Source organism: Salminus brasiliensis, chromosome 4 (assembly GCF_030463535.1).
Source record: "Salminus brasiliensis chromosome 4, fSalBra1.hap2, whole genome shotgun sequence".
Lineage (NCBI taxonomy): Eukaryota > Metazoa > Chordata > Actinopteri > Characiformes > Bryconidae > Salminus > Salminus brasiliensis.
Window position 1 is genome coordinate 5,978,175 of NC_132881.1, and position 19,818 is coordinate 5,997,992.

At 40.8% G+C, this 19,818-nt stretch overlaps 1 protein-coding gene across 4 annotated transcripts in view; it reads right to left on the reverse strand.

The window, feature by feature from the left end:
• The window catches only part of ablim1a (actin binding LIM protein 1a), a 76,424-nt gene that overhangs the window by 43,448 nt on the left and 13,158 nt on the right, over positions 1 to 19,818 (reverse strand). For 3 of the 4 annotated variants that reach the window (XM_072677402.1, XM_072677401.1, XM_072677399.1), the window contains exon 2: positions 3,206 to 3,340. In XM_072677402.1, coding sequence (XP_072533503.1) covers positions 3,206 to 3,340 — 135 coding nt within the window. Of the gene's footprint in view, positions 1 to 3,205; positions 3,341 to 15,183; positions 15,440 to 19,818 lie in introns of those variants that run through there. The other variant, XM_072677400.1, reaches the window with a different exon arrangement.

Sequence of the window (19,818 nt, forward strand, 5' to 3'; positions counted from 1 at the left end):
TGCTCCTGATACTAAGAGGGTAAGGAGTCGGTTGACCAGCTTAGCTCTTGTCCAGCATAGGGTGTGTCCACACCAATCGCTCAATCAAGATGCCATGTAAACTTAATATTCAATATATTCAATCCATCAATTACTGCAATATCAGAAAATAGTATTATCAATCATTAGTCCAAAGCTAGTCCACATACTGGTCTTTGGAGTTTAAGAGGTTAACAGATTTTCTCTCATTTCTCTCCCAACAGTGAATGCAGACAAACCTCTGCAGACAGACATTTAAGGGAGCACCGTGCATTTGCTAGACTCTGTGGCTCTGTATCTATAGATTATTTCAGGTAGCGGAAAACCACAGCACACGCTGTGAAGATATGCGTCAGCGTGGAAAATCAATATTCTGCAGCTTTAAAGAGTTTTAAAAGCTCCAGACTGCGGATTACTCGTCACAGGACTGCGTCCAAAGGTGAAAAGCCGTAGGTTCTGTCAGACAGACACAATGCTCTTTCCCAACAGACGGAATAAACTGAACTTGAAAGGGAGTCAGCGACAGACAGCAGACGTGAGTTTTCACAAATGATCAAAATCTGGCTCTGCTAAATCTGGGTGCAAACTTGATGCATATATGAATATGTAATCATTTTGGGCAGAATATCCCTTTTAACCTCCCCCTCGAAACACACACACACTAACCCCAGCACCAGTAACCCCACCCCGCTGCCTGCCCCAGCAAACCTGCTTTCATCTCCGAAAGCCTCAGACACAAAGGAATACATTAAGTTTAGCGTGTAAACAATTTGGGGTGTTCTGCATCGCAGCATATAGGACATCTCCATAAATGATGCCAAAAGTTAGGGCACCCCGCACTATAGGGTAAAACCCTCCTTCAATCCTGGTTTGGAGGTTTTTCACCCATTTGCAGAAGTCTTCCAGTTCTGGACGATTCTCAGGCTGCCTTGCTCTTTTGGAGTGTAAAAGTCACCCAAGAGCTCAAATCTCTTTCGCATGGTGCTCTTTTCCTTTTCCCCACTTGTACAAAAGACTAATAATACTAATCTTTAAAAAGTCAAAAAGAATGTTTCATCTTTAGCCAAAACTTTCAGTTCATCTTCTCCCCCCACTTAAAGGAGCCGTATACGATTCTGGAGATTCCCTTCAGTGCTCCCCTCCCCAGATCTTCATGGCCATAAAATCCTTCGCAAATGTTGTACGATCAAATACCATGATAATAAAACGTTAGTGAGCTTTATCATAGTTAGCGTTAGCTTACCAAACTGTTGTTATCCACCCTGATCCGAGACCTTTTGTTCAGATTTGTTCAATAGACAATATGTGTAGCTCAACACGTAGCACGTGCTAGATACCCAGTCTTTCCCGCCCTCCCCCTCCCCCAACCTGCGCACGAGCATGAATGCCCCCCTCTGCTGATTGGCTGGAATAGTCTTGTTTCTGGGTCTGAGCCACTTCGTTCGTTTCCTATTAACAGAGCCAGGGTTGAGTACGAACATCAGACTCTTTCCAGGGCGCAAACAGACCAGAGAGCTAGCAAACCGTGAGCAAGCATCCGCTGAATTTTACTGCAATCTGCAATTGCATATAGCACCTTTTACTGTAACAGTAACAATTTTGACCAGGGGTGCCCAAACTTCATCAGACCAAGATAATCGGACATCAGCACTGGGCCATAGTTTCCATATCATGAGTCACTCTGCGATTAAAAATACACCTGCATCATGTTATGTCCCTTAACAAACACACCCCAGCGCAACCTTATATAACAACCCTCTCCTTGCAGATAAGGTAGGTAGTGTGGACAGAAAGTTAAGTGGATAAGGGCTCAGGCACGCTAGCATGACTAGATTTACTTCTTAACCTGGGATTGCATTAAACCCAGAGTCCTGCCAGATGAGTCCAGTTTTATCAAATGACAGCCTGTGTAATCTGCACTGATTGTAAATAGCCAGGTGAGATAAGTACTTTATAAACTGGATCCCAAAATGGGATCGTGGGGAGACAGTCAAACAGCAAACTGATTACCCAACTGATTTGTTTCCATGCTCCATCATGAGACAACGTCAAGAATATGATCTTGAATCGAAACATACAGTAGCCTTATCTAACCTAATTGAATCTGCAAGATTATAATGCGCTTAATCTCATGAGGAAAAGAGGGCTGTGTGGTGTTTGACCTATTTGGGATCCTGAGCCTGAGCAGCACAGCCTAAAAATGTCTATCCAGATAAGCTATTAACCTTAATGACCTTAACTCTGTGGATGCATGGGAAACCTTTAGGAAGAAGACGCCAACATCAGTCTTAAACTGCAAGGATGCGCAAAAAAAGGAGGGCAATGCTGTAGACCCTACAGAGTATCCCTGAAATACTGGAGGCATCAAGTAGGTCCTCAATTGAGAGGCTCCTGTTATTTGACTGAGAGGCTGCTCGTTGATGTACACCCATGAACCCACAAGAATGGGCATGGACTTCACAAGACCCCTGGAGGTGTCCTGTGGTATCAGACACCGAGGCATTAGAAGCAGATCCTGAAGAAGTAGTCCTGTAAGTTACAAGGTGAAGCTGCTGTGGATCGGACTTCTTGTTCCAGCACACCTTATAGATGCTTGATTGGTTTGAGATCTGGGGAATATGGAGGTCAGCGCAACTCCTTGAACACTTTGTTGTGCTCCTCAAACCATTGAAGGACTGCCATTTCCATCCAATCCTGGATCTTGGCTTTCCCAGGAGATCACACTGCCTTTACTAGTATGCCTTCTATGCCTTCTTCCTATTATCCTTGGTGCCATCACAAGGTGACCTTCTTCCATTGCTCCAAGGTCCAGTTCTGTTACTCACCTGGCCATTGTAGGTGCTTTGGACGGAAGACACGGATCAGCATGGGCACTCAGACCGTGGTCTAGATGGGACATCCTTTGTTACCCCACATTCATATTCACAGCTAATCAAGAATTAGTCCATGAGATGGTAGCATCTCCTGGAGCAGGGTTGCCCCTCTTAAGACCACTGTCGGTAGGTACTCACCACTGCTGACCAGAAACACCCCATAAGCCTTGCAGTTTTGGAGATGCCCGATCATCTGGCCAGAGCGATTTGGCCCTCATCAAAGTGACTCACGTCTTCAGGCCGGCCCATTTCTCCCACAACCAATACGTCATACCTACATCTCGGACCATCCCAGAATACATGCCATTACTCACCTTTGCACGTGAAGCACTTGATGTGGAAGTGCTTGTTCTGCACTCGTAACACCTCGCCCTTGCATGGCTCCCCACACTTATAGCACTGGATCAGAGGCTTCTCCGTATGCTGTTGAGAGTCCTGCGTATGGGCCACTGTGGAAAACACAGAAAGGTTGCGTTAGGATGTGATTCAGTATCCTGCTTAGATGAAGATCTGGAGGTTTCAGGGTTTTCAATCACTTACTTGAACAAATACATGGAAATTTAAAAAAAAGGAAATGATTAGTGCTGATAAAGAGAGAATATAGGGAATAGATAATGTCTGAGCTTTGGTCATTTACAAGGTAGAACTTCTGGCAATGGTTCCTTTAATGGTAACATCTAAACAGTTTATTTAAACAATTTATTTGAGAGGTTATACCTTGATGGTCTGTAAAAATCATCAAATCATCATTCTCTCTCACTCAAAAAAAGCTTGGAGCTATCTCCAATATCTCCATATCCTTGAAACTCAACTCAACGAACAGATGGTCGATTCAAGTTCTGGTACTAGGATCTTCACTTTCTATTAGTTATTCCTTTTGTCTGCTCCATTTCTCTCCCTCCAAGACCCTCCTCATTGAGAACAGCCTTGACACAGAGCAAGCATCAAAAATGAATGAGTGGCCTTTTAAAGGGCCAGACAAAAGACACTCCTTGTAGACTACACTCCCAAAAAGGGTTCCTCAGAGGTTCTTTAGTATAGGCAGTTTTGAATGATCAAATGGTTACAAGCTGGTTAAAAGCAATAGTCTCAGACCCTTCTCTTGGAGAGCAACCTCCCTCAAGGTTTCAGATGCAACCAAAATCTAACCTCCACATTCAGCCAATCAAGAATTAGCTGGGTCGGGTGGGGTGGAGTAGGGTTGGGTTCAAAGTCTACGAGAGGCAGACCTTCAGGAGCAGGGTTGGAGACTGCTGGGTTATAAAATGTTCAATGCATTAGTGGAAAATGTTTTTGTACATGGCTCCATTAAACACCAAACATGGTTCTACTGTTGTTAAGAAATCTTGCTCAGTACTATAGAGAACCCCATTAGCTTAGAGGGTAGGCAGGCCAATCTACAACAATGGATACTATTTTGGCCGTATCGCCCACCCTTATCGAGCACTGTGATCCTGCTCATGCTATCAAAGTCAAAATTCTGCCATCACCATAACCCTAACTAGCCCAACAAGTACCCTCAGATGTAGCACTAAAGGGAAGGTTCACTCTGTAGTATAATCAGCAACAAAACATGCTGATTCTGCAATGGAAACTGATGAGGACTAGCGGCCTATGAATCCCCCCAGGGACGGATTTCAGGGTTATGCAGGCATGGCCCCTCCAAAGAACAAAGCCCTTTAACGCTGAAGGGAGGATTAGCTATTGACAGTGCTTGCAAACACATGAACACATACTTCATTACAGTGCACACTTCTGCACATGGTTATCATGCTTCAACTCAGTACATAATAACACAGGGCAAAGTGGTGCACAGGAAATGAGACGGGGTGAGCATATATATATATATATATATATATATATATATATATATATATATATATATATATATATATATATGTGTGTGTGTGTGTGTGTGTGTGTGTGTGTGTTTTCAAGTCTGTCCTCTGGGGATTGCGATACTATTCACCAGACAGACATAACAGGGTCTTTCGAAGCCATGGTTCATGAATATTTATCAGAAGATTCAATACGCCACCTCCCCCCCCCCCCCCAACTTCCATTTCATCTCAGCCCAAACAAAGCCTCCTCATGGAGGGTAGAAAGAGAGATCAGGACCCTATCTCACTCTGCCAGAGACAGTCAGCTGGCCCAACCAAATCCATCCGGTTATGAAAATGGCAACACTTTTGATTTATTTAAGAACAAAAAAAGACATTCAGCCATTATTCTGTCCGTCTGAAGCTCATCCAAGCGTTCCCGAAATTTCCTGGAATCCACTCTTATTAATTAAAACAACATACTCCATCAAATACAACCTCACATACAATCTTAGACGTAACAATCTTAACCACACTTGTAAGACAGGCTAGCAAAAATGCATATGACAGATCAGCCATAACATTAAAACTACCTCCCTAATAATGAGTAGGTTCCTTCATGCCACCACAACAGCTCTGACCCAGTGAGGCATGGACTTCACAAGACCTCTGACAGCATCCTGTGGTATCTGGCAGCAAGACATTAGCAGCAGATCCTGCTTTAAGTCCTGTAGGTTGTTGCTGGCTGTTGCTGGTCTACCAGTTGGAGCACTTATGGTAGGTATTGACAACTGTATTCCAGGAACACCCCAGCAAGACCGGTCTTTGATGTTTTGGAGATGTTCTGACTCAGTCGTCTAGCCAATACATTTTGGGGCTTGTCAAAGTGAACTCACAATTTCCTTTGCTGATTAATACGTGGATCCCACCCCAAGGGTCAGTTCCAGGTGCCACTGGAACCAGATGACCAATGTTATTCACTTTGGCCGTCGGTGGTTTTAAACTTATGGCTGGTCTATGGTAATACCTAGAAGAACATTTATCAAGTGTATCAGTTTTCTTCTAATTATTACCAGGCCAGAGTAGATGCAGATATAACACCTACACCTGCTGATCAGCAAGTCTACCAAGTTAGAGGACATAGCAATGAGGTCTACAGCACAAAGGTCTACAGCCAATCTCCTGTCAGGCATTCAGAGCCAACAAGGTACCTACATTTGGCCCGAGTAATCTGCAATCGGTTCTACACGCTGAGAAGTCTCCACATGCCTTATGCTGCTGAATCATTGTTTTTCCCCTGGCATGTTGTATCCTGTTCAAATGGAAATGCCGTATTTAACCCAATTGCATTACATTCAAGCAGGGTCAAGTGATCACAAGTGACCTTTGAAAGAGGTTCAGCCGGGAAATCACTCTATACCATCAACTAATGTCTCAGTTCCAGCAAACAGATGCTAGATGGAGGAACAGTATACGCACAGTATACGAATGGAAACTGTAGGCAAATAGAAGTATAAAACTAGGGCTGGGCAGTATGATCAAAAAAATGTGTATCACAGTATTTTCACAATAAATCAGTATTTCAATCCATTCAGATATAAATTATTTTTGCTAGTAAAAATGACTAATGACTTGCCCTCTTTTTACAATAGAATCCAAATAGAAACCCACCTTACCACAAATACAGTATTTAACAACAAAAGTGTTCATTCTTTAAAAAGATAAATTCTCTGAAATCTCTGAAAGTTTATGAACTGGACTTTAGAAACAAAACGTGAAAAAAATGTGCTTAATGTTCAATTTTACCTCAGAAAGCCTTTATTTTTTCAATCATTATGTTCATTAGCAAGTGCTGTCAATACAGAGTACTGATACCAACTCTAACCTAAATACTCGACAGATGTCTATAAATCCTGATGTTTTTAGGGTTCCACTTTTTATAGGTTGTACTTTTTATAACTTCTCCCAAATAATATACAATTAGGTTGATAAAACAGAATTTACTGGTTGAGGAACTGCACATTTGAAAGGTTTCAGAGTTATGAAAAAATTCAAATGGCCACAATTCAGAAATAAGTGCAGTTAGGGAAGCATAATCTGGCTAAGCTCAACCAAACAGCTTTTTAATCTGTGTTTAAATTCATAGTTCAGAGCAGTGAAAAAAAAACACCAGTTTAGAAACAAAAAGTGCTAATGCTACAATTTCACATCCAGGTACACATCTCTGTGGAAAATGGTACTAAACTTCAGTCCTTAAAACAAAGTCAAAAGTCTAAAGTCAAAGTCAGTTATGTAATATGTACAGGACATACACAGGATTTAAACATTTGTTGCGTTGGTGCAACAAAATAGACATCAAACATTGAAATAAACATTAAATATTATATAACACAAATCAAGAAATCAAGAAATGGTATTGCACTAATTTATAGGATTGTAGTGTATAAATGTTTCTTTAAATAAATAGAGGTCCCTGACACTGATATCAGAAGTAAAGTGTCATATGCAGAAATATGTACTTATAAAGTGTATGAATGAAGTATATGGATGGAGGTCCCTGAAATGACATAAAAACATAAGTGACTTATGCAGCAGATTAAAAATCTGGGTATGGTCAGGGCAAATATAGGCAGCAGTGCAAATTGGAGCCTATGACTCTATGGAAAGAAAGAGTGCAAAAAGCTCATTAAATGTCTGTTTAATGATAATAATCTATTTTATTATCTAATAACCTGGCTTTTACTGGTTGTTTAAACGTTTGGATTCATAAAGTTATAAAGCAAATAAAAATGTTCTATGTAATAATAACAATAATAATAATAATGATGATAAAAAAAAAAAAGGGCGTCAGTAAGCTTCATGGTATCAGTGCTCTCTATTGCCGATACCGATACTGTGTGTAAGTGTCAGTATCGACACCGATACCGATACAGTATCACTATCGGTGCAACACTAGTTTTTACTTCAACCTTTACTGTGTGGTGATAGCGGTGGTGTCTCACAGGCCCCGCTGGCTGACGGCCTCTCCCGAGCGTTTTGCGATGGCCACTCTCAAGAGTTTCTTCTTTAAGCTTGTGTGTTAGAATTCCCGGTCATTTCGTATCAAATGGTTCATGATCGTATCGTATTTAAAGTAAACGCAGGCTGAAGTAGGCTGCTGCTGTGGACACTGATCAATAAAGTAGCTAGTTATGCCAACCCAACACTCCAACAGGCTATTTAAGAGCTAACTAGCTTTCCAACACAACAACAGGACCAAAGCACTTAAAAAAAAAAATTTAATAAATAAAAAATAAATAAATAAAATAACCATTTTGTGGAGGGGAAACCAACCAACACCACAACGTTCTTGCCTCACAACCTTGCAACAAACATGTCCACTTTCAATGTGCCTTTACGTACATGTACAAATACGTACACACAAATGGTTGTGTTCAGAACACTGTATATTACAGCATATTACACATACTCATTCTGAGTGTTTATTAGCACTGTGGCTGCAACGTCTATTAATGGATCCGCAAAATAATATAAACAAAAAATGGCTGCGACATTGTTTAATGGAAAATAAGGTGGCTAGGACGTGTGGCGTCACCGGCAGAAGCAGTGAAAACAGCCCAGGGTCCTTCACAATCATTTTAGCCGTTTGTATTGAATCTGAATTCTGCACTTTTTTGTATTACGCTATGTCAGATACGCATCCCAGCACTGGTTCCCTCAGGTGCAAGTGGCTAAGCAGGAGTCTCGACTCCCTGTTGTGTCTGCATTATCTATAGGGTGAGTATGGCGGCTCTGACACAGGAACAAAGCCTTCTCCAGATATGTAGAACAAAGCTCTATAAATACCAGCTGAGGACTAAAACAGTGCTCAGGGACGTTCTTAGAGAGAAAGAAGAGCGAAGGAGAGGAAGAAACCCCAACTGCAAATTGACTTACACTTAGGCCCTATTTAATTGATGACTGCTGGCATGCGTTCTAGAGGAAACACACACACACACACACACACACACACACACACACACACACACACACACACACACACACACGGTGAGTGTGGTAAAGGCCGGGGTTCCAACAAGATTGGATGATTAAGATCCACAAGATTTAGAGGAATGGCCAGACTGATTAATGCCTCACACTGAGACTTTCCTGTGTCACTGGAACACCTTCAGGCTTAGAATAGTCTCGTCACCATGACTCAATCTTCTGTAGAATCATCAGTTAAATGTACCCTCTCTATGACGAAGCATATTTTAAGATCTTCTGCTCTCTTGACACCGACACATTAACACTGATACAATGACTGTAGGAAACACAGACACCCTGATCCTATTCCTTTTAGTCCACCATGTTTGTCAAATTTGCAAAATCTGCGCAATGAAGACCAGAGGTGAAGCCAAAATCGCCTACTAATTTGGTAGACTCGCCCCTTCTCCCAGACCAAGTGTGTCTCAGACTGCCTTCACTGAGCTTACAGCGCTGAAGCAGAGCTGATTCGCACCCCCTGGATTCCAGGTTTGTCCAGTGGAATGTGTGTTCCACTACAAGTCAGCTAATAAAAAATGGAAAAAAATGGAAAACGGGCTGTTTAGTTACTGAAACATATGGGAATGGGTGGAGCTACACATCATCCTGTGAGCAGTCAGCATTGCACGGATATAATACCCTAAACATGCTATGGCTCTCCTGTGTCATCCCGATGTTATACTGATAACATTGTTATGTTAGATGTTAAGTACTAATGAACTTGTGACTGCATATAATATGCCAGAACATGTTTATTGCATGGTTATAGCAGTATTAGCTGTGTCGTGTTCAAATTAAGTTTTAATGCAGTTTGTTATACTGTCTGTATAATTTGTTGTTGTTTAGTTAATTATTAAAATCTAATTATTTAATATTAACAATTAACATTAAGTAATTTTTTTTAATCAGCCTACAATATATTTCTACTATAATAGAACCAAAAAACAAGAACATCCAATTAAATATTTAGGTTTTTATTAAGACATATGGACATATCGCTTTTTGACCTTCTTTCAAACAATATCTATACATAAAACAATGAAAATGATTAATTTACTTAACACAATGAAAAAAAAAGATGCCAAAGCCTACTGAGGAAAAAGTCCGGACATAGCTGGACAATCTCTATTTGGCTGAAATAACCTCAATTAGACATAGGGACATTTCTGACATCGAGTGGGAGAAAGATTTTGGTGGTTTTCCTGGAATGTTTTGGGTCATTGTAATGTTGCGTAGTCCACCTCCACTTCTGCTTCAGTGCTTATAAGATGAAGAGTTCTTCATATATTTAGCCGGTATTAGTTTCTCCATTTAATATTTGCCCTTTGTAAAACTCAGAAACTGTAGCATACATTAGACTATATTTGGTCACCAAATACCTTTAGATTAAATAATTATTGTTATTAATACTTGGAAAATGTTTAAAGGATACCTGATTTAGCTTGATCCACATTAGCTTGCTCACATTAATGGAGAATACAAAATGCAAGTACAGCAATAAATATCCAAGTCCTGCTTGGATTACATGCTTTAAATATTACACTAGACCTGTTCTCATAAGACAGAAAACATTCCATGCATTTGTGGCTGCTTTCATTTCATTTGCACCATCACTGCCATACACTTACTACATCAGTGTTGCCTACTCTATATGCTGTGTTTTGATCTATGTCAAGTTAATTATGAACTAGAAATGCACTAAAGCTCTAAACCTGATACCTGAAGGCATGTTCATGCATGTTCCCTACACTATATATATATATATATATATATATATATATATATATATATATATATATATATAAAACCCACAATAGCTCATAATGTAGTCTTTTAAAAAGCCTTAACAACAAGCTCAGATCCAGGCCTAACTTTGCACTAGTCATGCTCCTATTTCCAGACTGCAGCTACAGCATCCCACTGAGTCATCCTCGGATCTGTTTAACTCTGGCTGGTACGCAGAGTGCGTCTGAAACCCTGTGTAGTGGCACACTTTCACAAACCAAGGCAGTTTTAATGAACAAACTCGAGGTCTCCAGACTCAGTGTTCACTAGAGCTTCAAAACCTTCTAGTTAGAGCATTCTGTAGTTATGCAACTACTACTAATTATGTGATGCTCCAAAAAGTGGTGGGGCAAACATCTGCAACGTGGTTCTGGAGACCACCAAAGTTTTGCATATATTGTGAAATGTTATGTTCTGTTGAATTCGTTTGAAATAAGCCAAAAAAAACACACCAAGAATTCAATAGAGGGGTCTAAAGCACCCCCCCAGCATTGGGCTGTGGAGCAGAGGAACCATGATCTCTGGACTTCTGACCTTTGGGATGAACCAGTGCCAGAACTTATCAGGCAACATTTAAAACCTGACTTCACAAATGCTCCCGTGGCTGAACGCAATCAAAGAGAAATGGTTCAGAACTACAAACTGCATAAGTGAAAGAGGCCACCACAGGACAGCCAACAATGGACCATACCTCTTAATGTGGGTTACCATGGTTACGGCTGCGGGCTGCCCGTGGGTCTCCCCCATGCAAGTGTGTGTCCCATTTAAGACTGCAGCACCGCGGCACAGCTACAGCGTCTATAGACTACAGACACGGCTCTAGACAACCAATCAGTCAGCCAGTCAATCAATCAATCAATCAACCAGTGAGTCCATCAGTCAGTCAGTCAATATGATTGCTTATCAATGCAGGACGGTAATGACTCAAAACAGATCACATGCAGTGTAAAATGACTCATTGCCTTATATAACCACTCTGAGGCAGAAACAGCTCGTACCCCGTGTTCCCCACAATGACCTGGGATTATAGAGCCGCAAACAGTGGGGAAGCACTAGAGTCAGTCCCGATACACCACTGCAGTGCACATGTTTATGGCGTACGGGACTGCAGACTCCTGCATGAGACGACTGTGCGTGGGTTTAAGTTCCTTACAGCACGTTCCTCTGTGAAACATACAAAAATGAAATATATATATTAAATTACATTTAAATAAGAAAAGACGTATCATCGCTGTTCCTCTACTGGCCCGTTTACTATTGTACGCTTACATTTACAGCATTAGTCTGATGCTCTTATCCTGAAGTGTACGTGATTGGTGTACGGTGGTGGGCTTGCACAGCCGGGGAATCAAACCCCAGTCTGACACATGGTTATCTACTAAGTTTTGTACTATGCTCATTTTTACCTGAATGCCTAGTGGGACGGTCTAGAAGAGGCAATTTCGCTTGCTGACTGGCTGAGTGAGTGAGTCAGTGACTGACTGATGAGCCTTGTATGTAATCTTAGGTAAGCTGAAGTTGGGTCTCCTTGCTAAAAATATGAATGTAAAAGGAAGTGGTGCAAAGACATACTGTGGCATATATGCATGTGTCAAAGTCTGTAGCGGTAGCATGTCACCTCAACATCAGCATCATTACCACAGTGTTAAGCACTGCTACGGCGCCGGGTGCCGGCTGCCGGCCTCCGGCCTCACCCAGCACCGCTGCTATGGCGTTAGTCTTGCTACTGCGCCGGCCACCCACAGTGTTAGCGTCCCTTCCACTGTGTTAGCTTTAGCCTAGTATCGCAACTGCAGTGTTAGTCACAAGCCATGTTAATGGGGTCCTGGGCCCTTAATGTCTAAACACTAGTAAATATGGGGTCTACATCTTAAGGCTCTGAGGGCAAGGCTTGAGTCCTGTACCAGGCAGGGTTATGTGAAATGCTACATGAAACATAGTTAGAGCTCATTTTATGCCACCTAACCTTTTTCACAATAACGAGCAGATATTTGGTGCCAAACTGTCCCATTGTTGAACATGAGCCCATGTATTCCAGTTGAGGTACCGCAAAACTAGGCCAAGAGTGGCCACCAGCAGCAATGTAGCCTAATGGGCAGATAGACTTCATGCTGAATAAAAAAATACAATAAAATAAAATAAAGAAAGAAAGAAAAATGAAAAATAAAATGCGCTCGACTGATTAATTCGGGTGGGAGGTGTTTATTAAAATCAGTAATACGGCTTCTTTCATATTTTTATATTTCGTTTTGTTACAGTATATGTAATTAAACTGTACCTTGATGGCGCCGCCTAACTTAAAGAAAAACCAACTAAATAAATATTGCTAAATAATCTCTAAATAAATGTGAACGTTTTTACTAATCTTCAGAAAATCATCAGGACCAACGTGTCCAAACAGTTGGGCTGCCCGTTCGCGCACTGTACGGCCCATCTGTCCTCAGGTAGCCAAGAAGAAGATTGAGAAGATTTGTTTATAATCTCCTTTTGTCTGTAATCAACGTCCCTTAGAAAGCACCTCAAAAATAAAGCAACCTGCACATGATGCGAAAGCCGTAAATCTGGCAACCCAGCAGGACAAGGACAAGACAATATTTTATCGTATCGTTAAAAAATGTCATCCTGATACTTTTCTAAGCAGATCAAAGATATTGTTAGTGCCTAAAGAATACTAAATCAACTGCAAGTTTCTTTACCAACAGTGTTTTTGTTTTCACGATACAATAAAATATCGTCTTGTCCTGCTGTGTTGCCAGATCCCAGTATTCAGAATGAGACGATCTGAAACCTAGTTATTAAGAATCTGTTGCTACTGATGTATTTAGTCTGTGATTACCTGTATTGCGATAGATATGTGTATTGCAAAAAATGTCTTTAAATATTGTCATATAATATTTTTAGCATATTGCCCAGCCCTAATAATAGACATTAGGAAAAAAGGAAAATCATTGTGATTTTGGAATGAACTAAGCAAGCAAATCATCCAATATTATAAAAAACAAAAAATTACACTGATTAACAAGGAACAACGTTTGACGAACAATTCAAACATCGCTCGGTTAAGCTAACGCTACTCAGTTAGCTCAGGTTAGCCCCTATACTTCCTACGGTCTCTTTTTGGCTGTTAGCGACGACATATACAACGGTAGGTGGCATTTTCAAATGTTATTAAAAATGAAAAAGTAGCGTTTTAAGGATTCCTCTTAAGCAACAATTTTATAAAACAGATGTTCCTGGTTATTTTAATGCCAATTTTAGTTCCAGTTTTAACCACAGTGTTAAGAGCATCACTGGATGTCCCTCAAAGCAGCTTTATCCCCAGCTGGCTGCAGAAGCGTGGACGTTCTCAGAAGGTAAATAAAAGAGTGGAGACCATAATATCTGACCCTTTATTAAACCAGCACTGAAGAACCCATTCAGAACTGAGGGGAGGCTAACGCTAATGCTTACACACACACACACACACACACACACACACACACACACACACACACACTATAGAAACCCAATCCCAGCACATTTACCCACTATAAACCAGTTATTACACACCAGTAGACCAATAACCACAGATATCAGTACCACTACACACACACACACACACACACACACAGGAAGTGATTAGACTGCAGTGTTTTAAAGGAGCTGGGAGCTGATTGGTTATGCAGGAGAGTTAGTCTAGAATTTATATTAAATAATATAACTATTCATTTTAAGAAAAGACTCGACTAAACTAAATCAATCAGTCCAGAATGGCTCAATTATAGAAACTTATAATAAAAATAAAGGGATTTTACTGAACTGATTAATCAACAGCTTATTTGATCTAAACTGTGTGGCTGGATTAATTATATAAACACAAAGATCAGATTTATATTGGCTGTTACTCAGCAATAAGAGACTTAGATTAGATCGGAGGGCAAAACAACCTGACTGGGACGTCCCTGGTTTAAAAAAATAAATAAATGATATATATATATATATATATAAAGATTTGAATGAGCAGCATTTTAAACTTCGAGACTTTTATTGTATCATCGGTGGCATGCAAAAAAATATATATATATATAAATATATATATATAAACAATATAAATAAAATGTTATTTATATATATATATATATATATATATATATATATATATATATATATATATATACACACACACACACACACACACAAATATATACATATATGTATATACAGACACACACACACACATTTTTGCTGTTTTTCACTTTTCAACATAAAGTTAATCTGCCAGTTGTCCTTTACGTTGTGTCACAATTTCAGGATTTACGGACCAATAGAAACGCTCCAAAATGACTTAGAATAAAATCTTTCTACATCGACTTCCATTGAAAGCTAAGCAGGTTTATTCCTTCTCCTGTAAAGTTGACATTTCAGAGATACAAGGTTTTGCATGACAGCAACTATTATTCAGTATTTACATGGAAAACAGCGCAGACTGGCCGAGCTGATCTAAAGTCATAGGAGTGGTTCTTTCCACAGTAAAAAGGAAGAGGTCCTTAACCTTTAAAAATGGTTCTATACAGTTCTAAAACGGGTTCCACCATCATTACAGTCAAAGAACCCTTTCATTTCAGAGCCTTCCTCACAGTCATACACACACAGACATGCACACACGGACACGAGCACATCACCTTTCTTCTTGACCATGACCATCAGCAGTGAGATGAAGCCAGGCTGTGTGTTGGTCCTGCTGCGGCTGCTGCGGCTGCTGATGTACAGAACCGCCCAGAGCTTCGCCAAGAGCGAGAGAACGAGACACAGCGCAGAACCGCACAGACAACAAACAAAAAACGAAAGCAATGCCGCTGCCCGAGAGCAAAGAGGTGGTCCGGCGCGTGTCTACTCCCTGTGCTTCTCTTTCTCTCTCCCTCATCTCCTCCTCTACCCTTACCCCCCTCCCTCCCTCCCTCCCTCCCTCCCTCCTATATCCCCTCCCCCTCCTTTCTCTCTCTCTCTCTTTCTCTCTCGTCCCGCTGTGGGCTCACCCATCTCTCGCTGCAGTGTGGAGGTTGCAGGGGCTGCCATGTGACAACAGCACAATATGTTAGTCAAGTGGGCTTCTCTTAAAGTGCACCTGCACACCCACCCACAGGCACACAGTAACGGCAATACGGACACGCTACCTGACCAAAAGTTTGTAGACACCCGCTCATTCAAATGCTTCTTGTGAAAGCAAGAGGATTAATAGAAGGGTTTTGTCCCCCATTTGCTGCATGGAGTGATGGACTGCAGTCTTTTCGGAAGGGTTTTCGGAATATCGTTGTGAAGATCTGATTGCATGCAGCCATGAGAGCATCAGGCCAGGTAGTAGTGATGATGTATGATTGGGTCAACTGCTCCAACTGCTCCAACTTAAATGTACTGGGTGGAGCAAATCTCTCCAGAAAACCGAGTTCCTCTGCTTCACAGGCCTTTGCTGGGGGCTTTATACCCTTTCAGTAGATGCTTGGCATTACTGTCACTTAGAAAATGCAACAAAACATGGAAGCTGATCAAACCTGCAACACTTTGGTGGTTCCAGGAGTTCCACTGTTCCACAGCCCAATGCTCGGGCACTTCATACTTCTCCAGTTTACACTTAGCATGATCATTGGGCCTGTTTTCACTAAGGAATACCAACAAAACATAGAATTTGATCAAATCCGTGAAACCTTGGTGGTTCCCAGAGTTCCTCTAGCAGATGCCTGGAGATATTACTGGGCTTATTTTTACTTAGAAAACCAACACAACATAGAATCAGATCAAATCCCCGAAACGTAGGTGGTTCCAGGAGTTCTACTGCTCAACAGCCCAGCGCTCGGGGACTTCATACTTTTAAAGTAGATGCTTGGCGTCATTACTGAGCTTATTTCACCCCCAGATCCCCATGGAATTTGATCAAAACTTTGGTGGGCCTCAGAGTTCTCAATTCTAATCTTTCCAAGTGGTGTTTAGAGTACGCATGCATATGTGCCATTAATTACACTTTCATAAATAACATTGTCTCAAAAGGTTCTTTGAGGGATGCCATAGAAGAACCACTTTGGCATGTTTGAAGACACTCACATGGCTCTTCATGAAACCAAACATGATTGTTCTATGGTATTGCTCAAAGAAACATTTCAAGCACCATCATTTTCAGAGTGTAGCTGATGATGTTCTGTTATGTATATTCCAGTATACATTCAACTAGTAGACACTCCATGGTGAACTTTCCATTATGCTTGTAGGCTTCAGAACACAAATTTGCCTCCACAGTATTTATTTCTTGACTAACTGTGCAGAACACAGTATTTAACTCCAGAATAATTAGTATTCATCACTATTTACATAACACAAGTGCACTTTGGAATGAGGACTGCGAAACTATTCCATTAGCTAAAGGCAAAATGTCAAGCTGACTTATTCACCTTCACTGTTTCCCAGAGCTAAGTGCCTTCAAACATTTGCATCAGTTGTCCCTTTCAAAATAATCATATAACACTAAAAGCAGCACCTATAAACTGCCCAAAAAAACTAATGAAGAAGGTGTCTCAACATTTTCAGGCCAAAGGAACAGTAACTGGATAGCTGGCACAAACCTATCCAATTTGTATTCATGGATTAACTGCAACTGCAGAGGGAGGCCTACAGTAACTGGACCGCAAAATAATTTTAAAACACCCATTTTTACCACTTAACCATAGATTGTAATCAGTTAAATCAACAAAAAAATGAACATAAAAGACAGTACAATAAGTTGCATAATATTGGCACTTATTAAATTTCTCAGTTTTCAATAATGTCCAGTATCAGCTCAAGGCCAGAATCATCAAATACCGGATATAAGCTTTGGCTCACAAAAAACAAAAATACAGATATGCAGCAATAACTAGTTAGATAATAATTATAGTAAATTGACGCAAGACCAAAGAGAGACCAGCAAAAATATTTTATATATAATTACCAAGGAACCTGCAGCATTGTCTAGCTAAGTCTAGAACAGAGGTGCACCATTCCACTGTGCAGCGTTGCTTCATGAGAAGGAAAAGTCTAAATGTTTGAAGTTGCTACAGAACATCTAAAACAAGCCAAATGAGTGTTTGAGGAAACTTTACTGTGGGCTAATCAAGTCACAATCAAATTCTCCTGCCACAAAGGTATGCTTGGAGAAAAAAAAGGAACTACACATCATGAAAAGAGCACCTTGCCAACTGTGAAGCATAGGGTTGTGTTGCAGTCAGTGGCAACTGGCAAAACTGGGGGGTGGGGGAGGGGGGAATTACCAGCAAATACTGGATGCAAATGTGGATAGCAAGAGGATGGCAAGAGGATGGCTTCTACAACAAGATAATGACCCAAAACTATGGCTGGGCGATATGGTAAAAATATTAAATCACGATATTTAAAGACTTTTTTTGTGATACACGATATTTATCAAAATATATGTTATCAAAGACTAAAAACATCATTAGCAACAGATCCTTATAAACTACTATTCAGATCCTCTCCCAGACTGAGTACAGTGATTTACATTCAACATCTTCTGCTCTTCATCTAATTAAAGCAGTCTAATCACACTGTTGGTAATGAAACCTGTAGCTGATCAGTGTTTATTAAGCACTAACAGTATCATCCAATATATATATAAAAAATATTGTAATATTGCCCAGCTTTAACCAAACATCCTTAAAATTCACCATTCACCAAACTACCTGAAGTGACCCCAAGTGAAGGTTTTGGAATGGGCCTCCCAGTCCCCTGATTTAAAAATAATAGGATGGACGTTTAGCAATCTGTGCAGCAAAAATGACCAACAGATGTCTCAGAACTAGAGTCCCTCTGCAAAGAAGAGTGGAAAATTTCCATTTACAGGAACGTCTTTTAGCTGTTATATTTAAAAAAAGTGTTTGCAAGCTGTGATATCTGCTAAAGGGGTGTCAAGCACTGACTCAGGGTTTTATATTTATAAGTTATGATAGATCCAGAGACAGTGTGCTATTTCTAAATTAAAATAAATTACAGAATTACAAGGATTACAAGCCCAAGCTTCTGCATACATGTATACACCGGGGTGGGCAATGGAGGCCGGAGTCCAGCACAGTTGGCAGATTTCAGTGCATTAACAGGAGAGTTGAATCAGGTGTGCTTGACCACTCTGGAAATTGCCCACCCATTGTATACACACTACTTACTGCTTACCTACAGCTTACAACCAAAGGACAGCTTGTTTTTTAACACTCATATACCACGTACTTACAAAGCAAGCAAAAAAAAACTCCAACCCAGTCCAGCATGTTGCTGTCCACACGCAAATGACCCCGTAATACCAAGTTTGGACATACAGTTGACAAACTCTAATAGCTAAAACATTGCTCTGTGATTGGCTGGACATAATCCAGTTGCCTGATGAGGTCCAAGCCACTGAAGGCCCCAGTCAGTCAAATAAATCTGGAGATTTGAATCCCAGCTGGCTCAGTCACTGGATGAATCAAATCTAAAATGTATTTACCTACTGTTCCAATGTAATCCCCTGATGAAACACTCTGGTACTTTGCTGCTTAGCCTGCCCCTCCCCATGATTAGCAGCCAAAAGCCTGCAATTATATAAGTTAGGATCTCTGAACCTCCGTTCATTTTTATTCCTAAACACGGGGTCGTAACTCTACTCGGCTTTTGGATACTGATTATGAGATTGCGTAACTTGTGTCTCTCTCTCCCTCTCTTCGTTTCCTGTTGCTCACTCTCTCTCTCATGCACACATGCATGCATAGACACTGTGAAAGGGTTTTTGATAGCAGCACTTCTCAAATAGTATAATGAATCACTTCCATCCTGTTAACAAGGAGTAATCTCTTTTCAGCGCCTGATGAATTCAGATTGGTAATCTGCTTGAGCCCACATGGACTCCACTGGCAAGCCAAGCAGTATTAATGGTTGATGGTAAAAAGCACTGATCTGAGGGAAAAAGCAGTGCTCAAATTAAGGACGATGATGAAGGGTGCTGTGGTAAGCCTCTTCCTGAGATAATGGCAGTTAACATCTGGAAAAACGCTGTTGATGATCATGGTTGCACAGCAGCAATCATCTCAGGTAAGGCTTACACCAGTGCCTCGAGAGTTCCTGCCCACTGTAGCCCACTCTTCCACAAACTATGTGCTTCAGGCTCAAGCAAGCACAACACAGACCCTCCTACATTCTAGGATGATGGAACACTGGGGCACTGTGACTGACCAGCAAAATCATCAGACCTCGATCCCAATCCTCAACCTGAAGCAGCAGGTGAAATGCAAACTCTACAAAAGGTC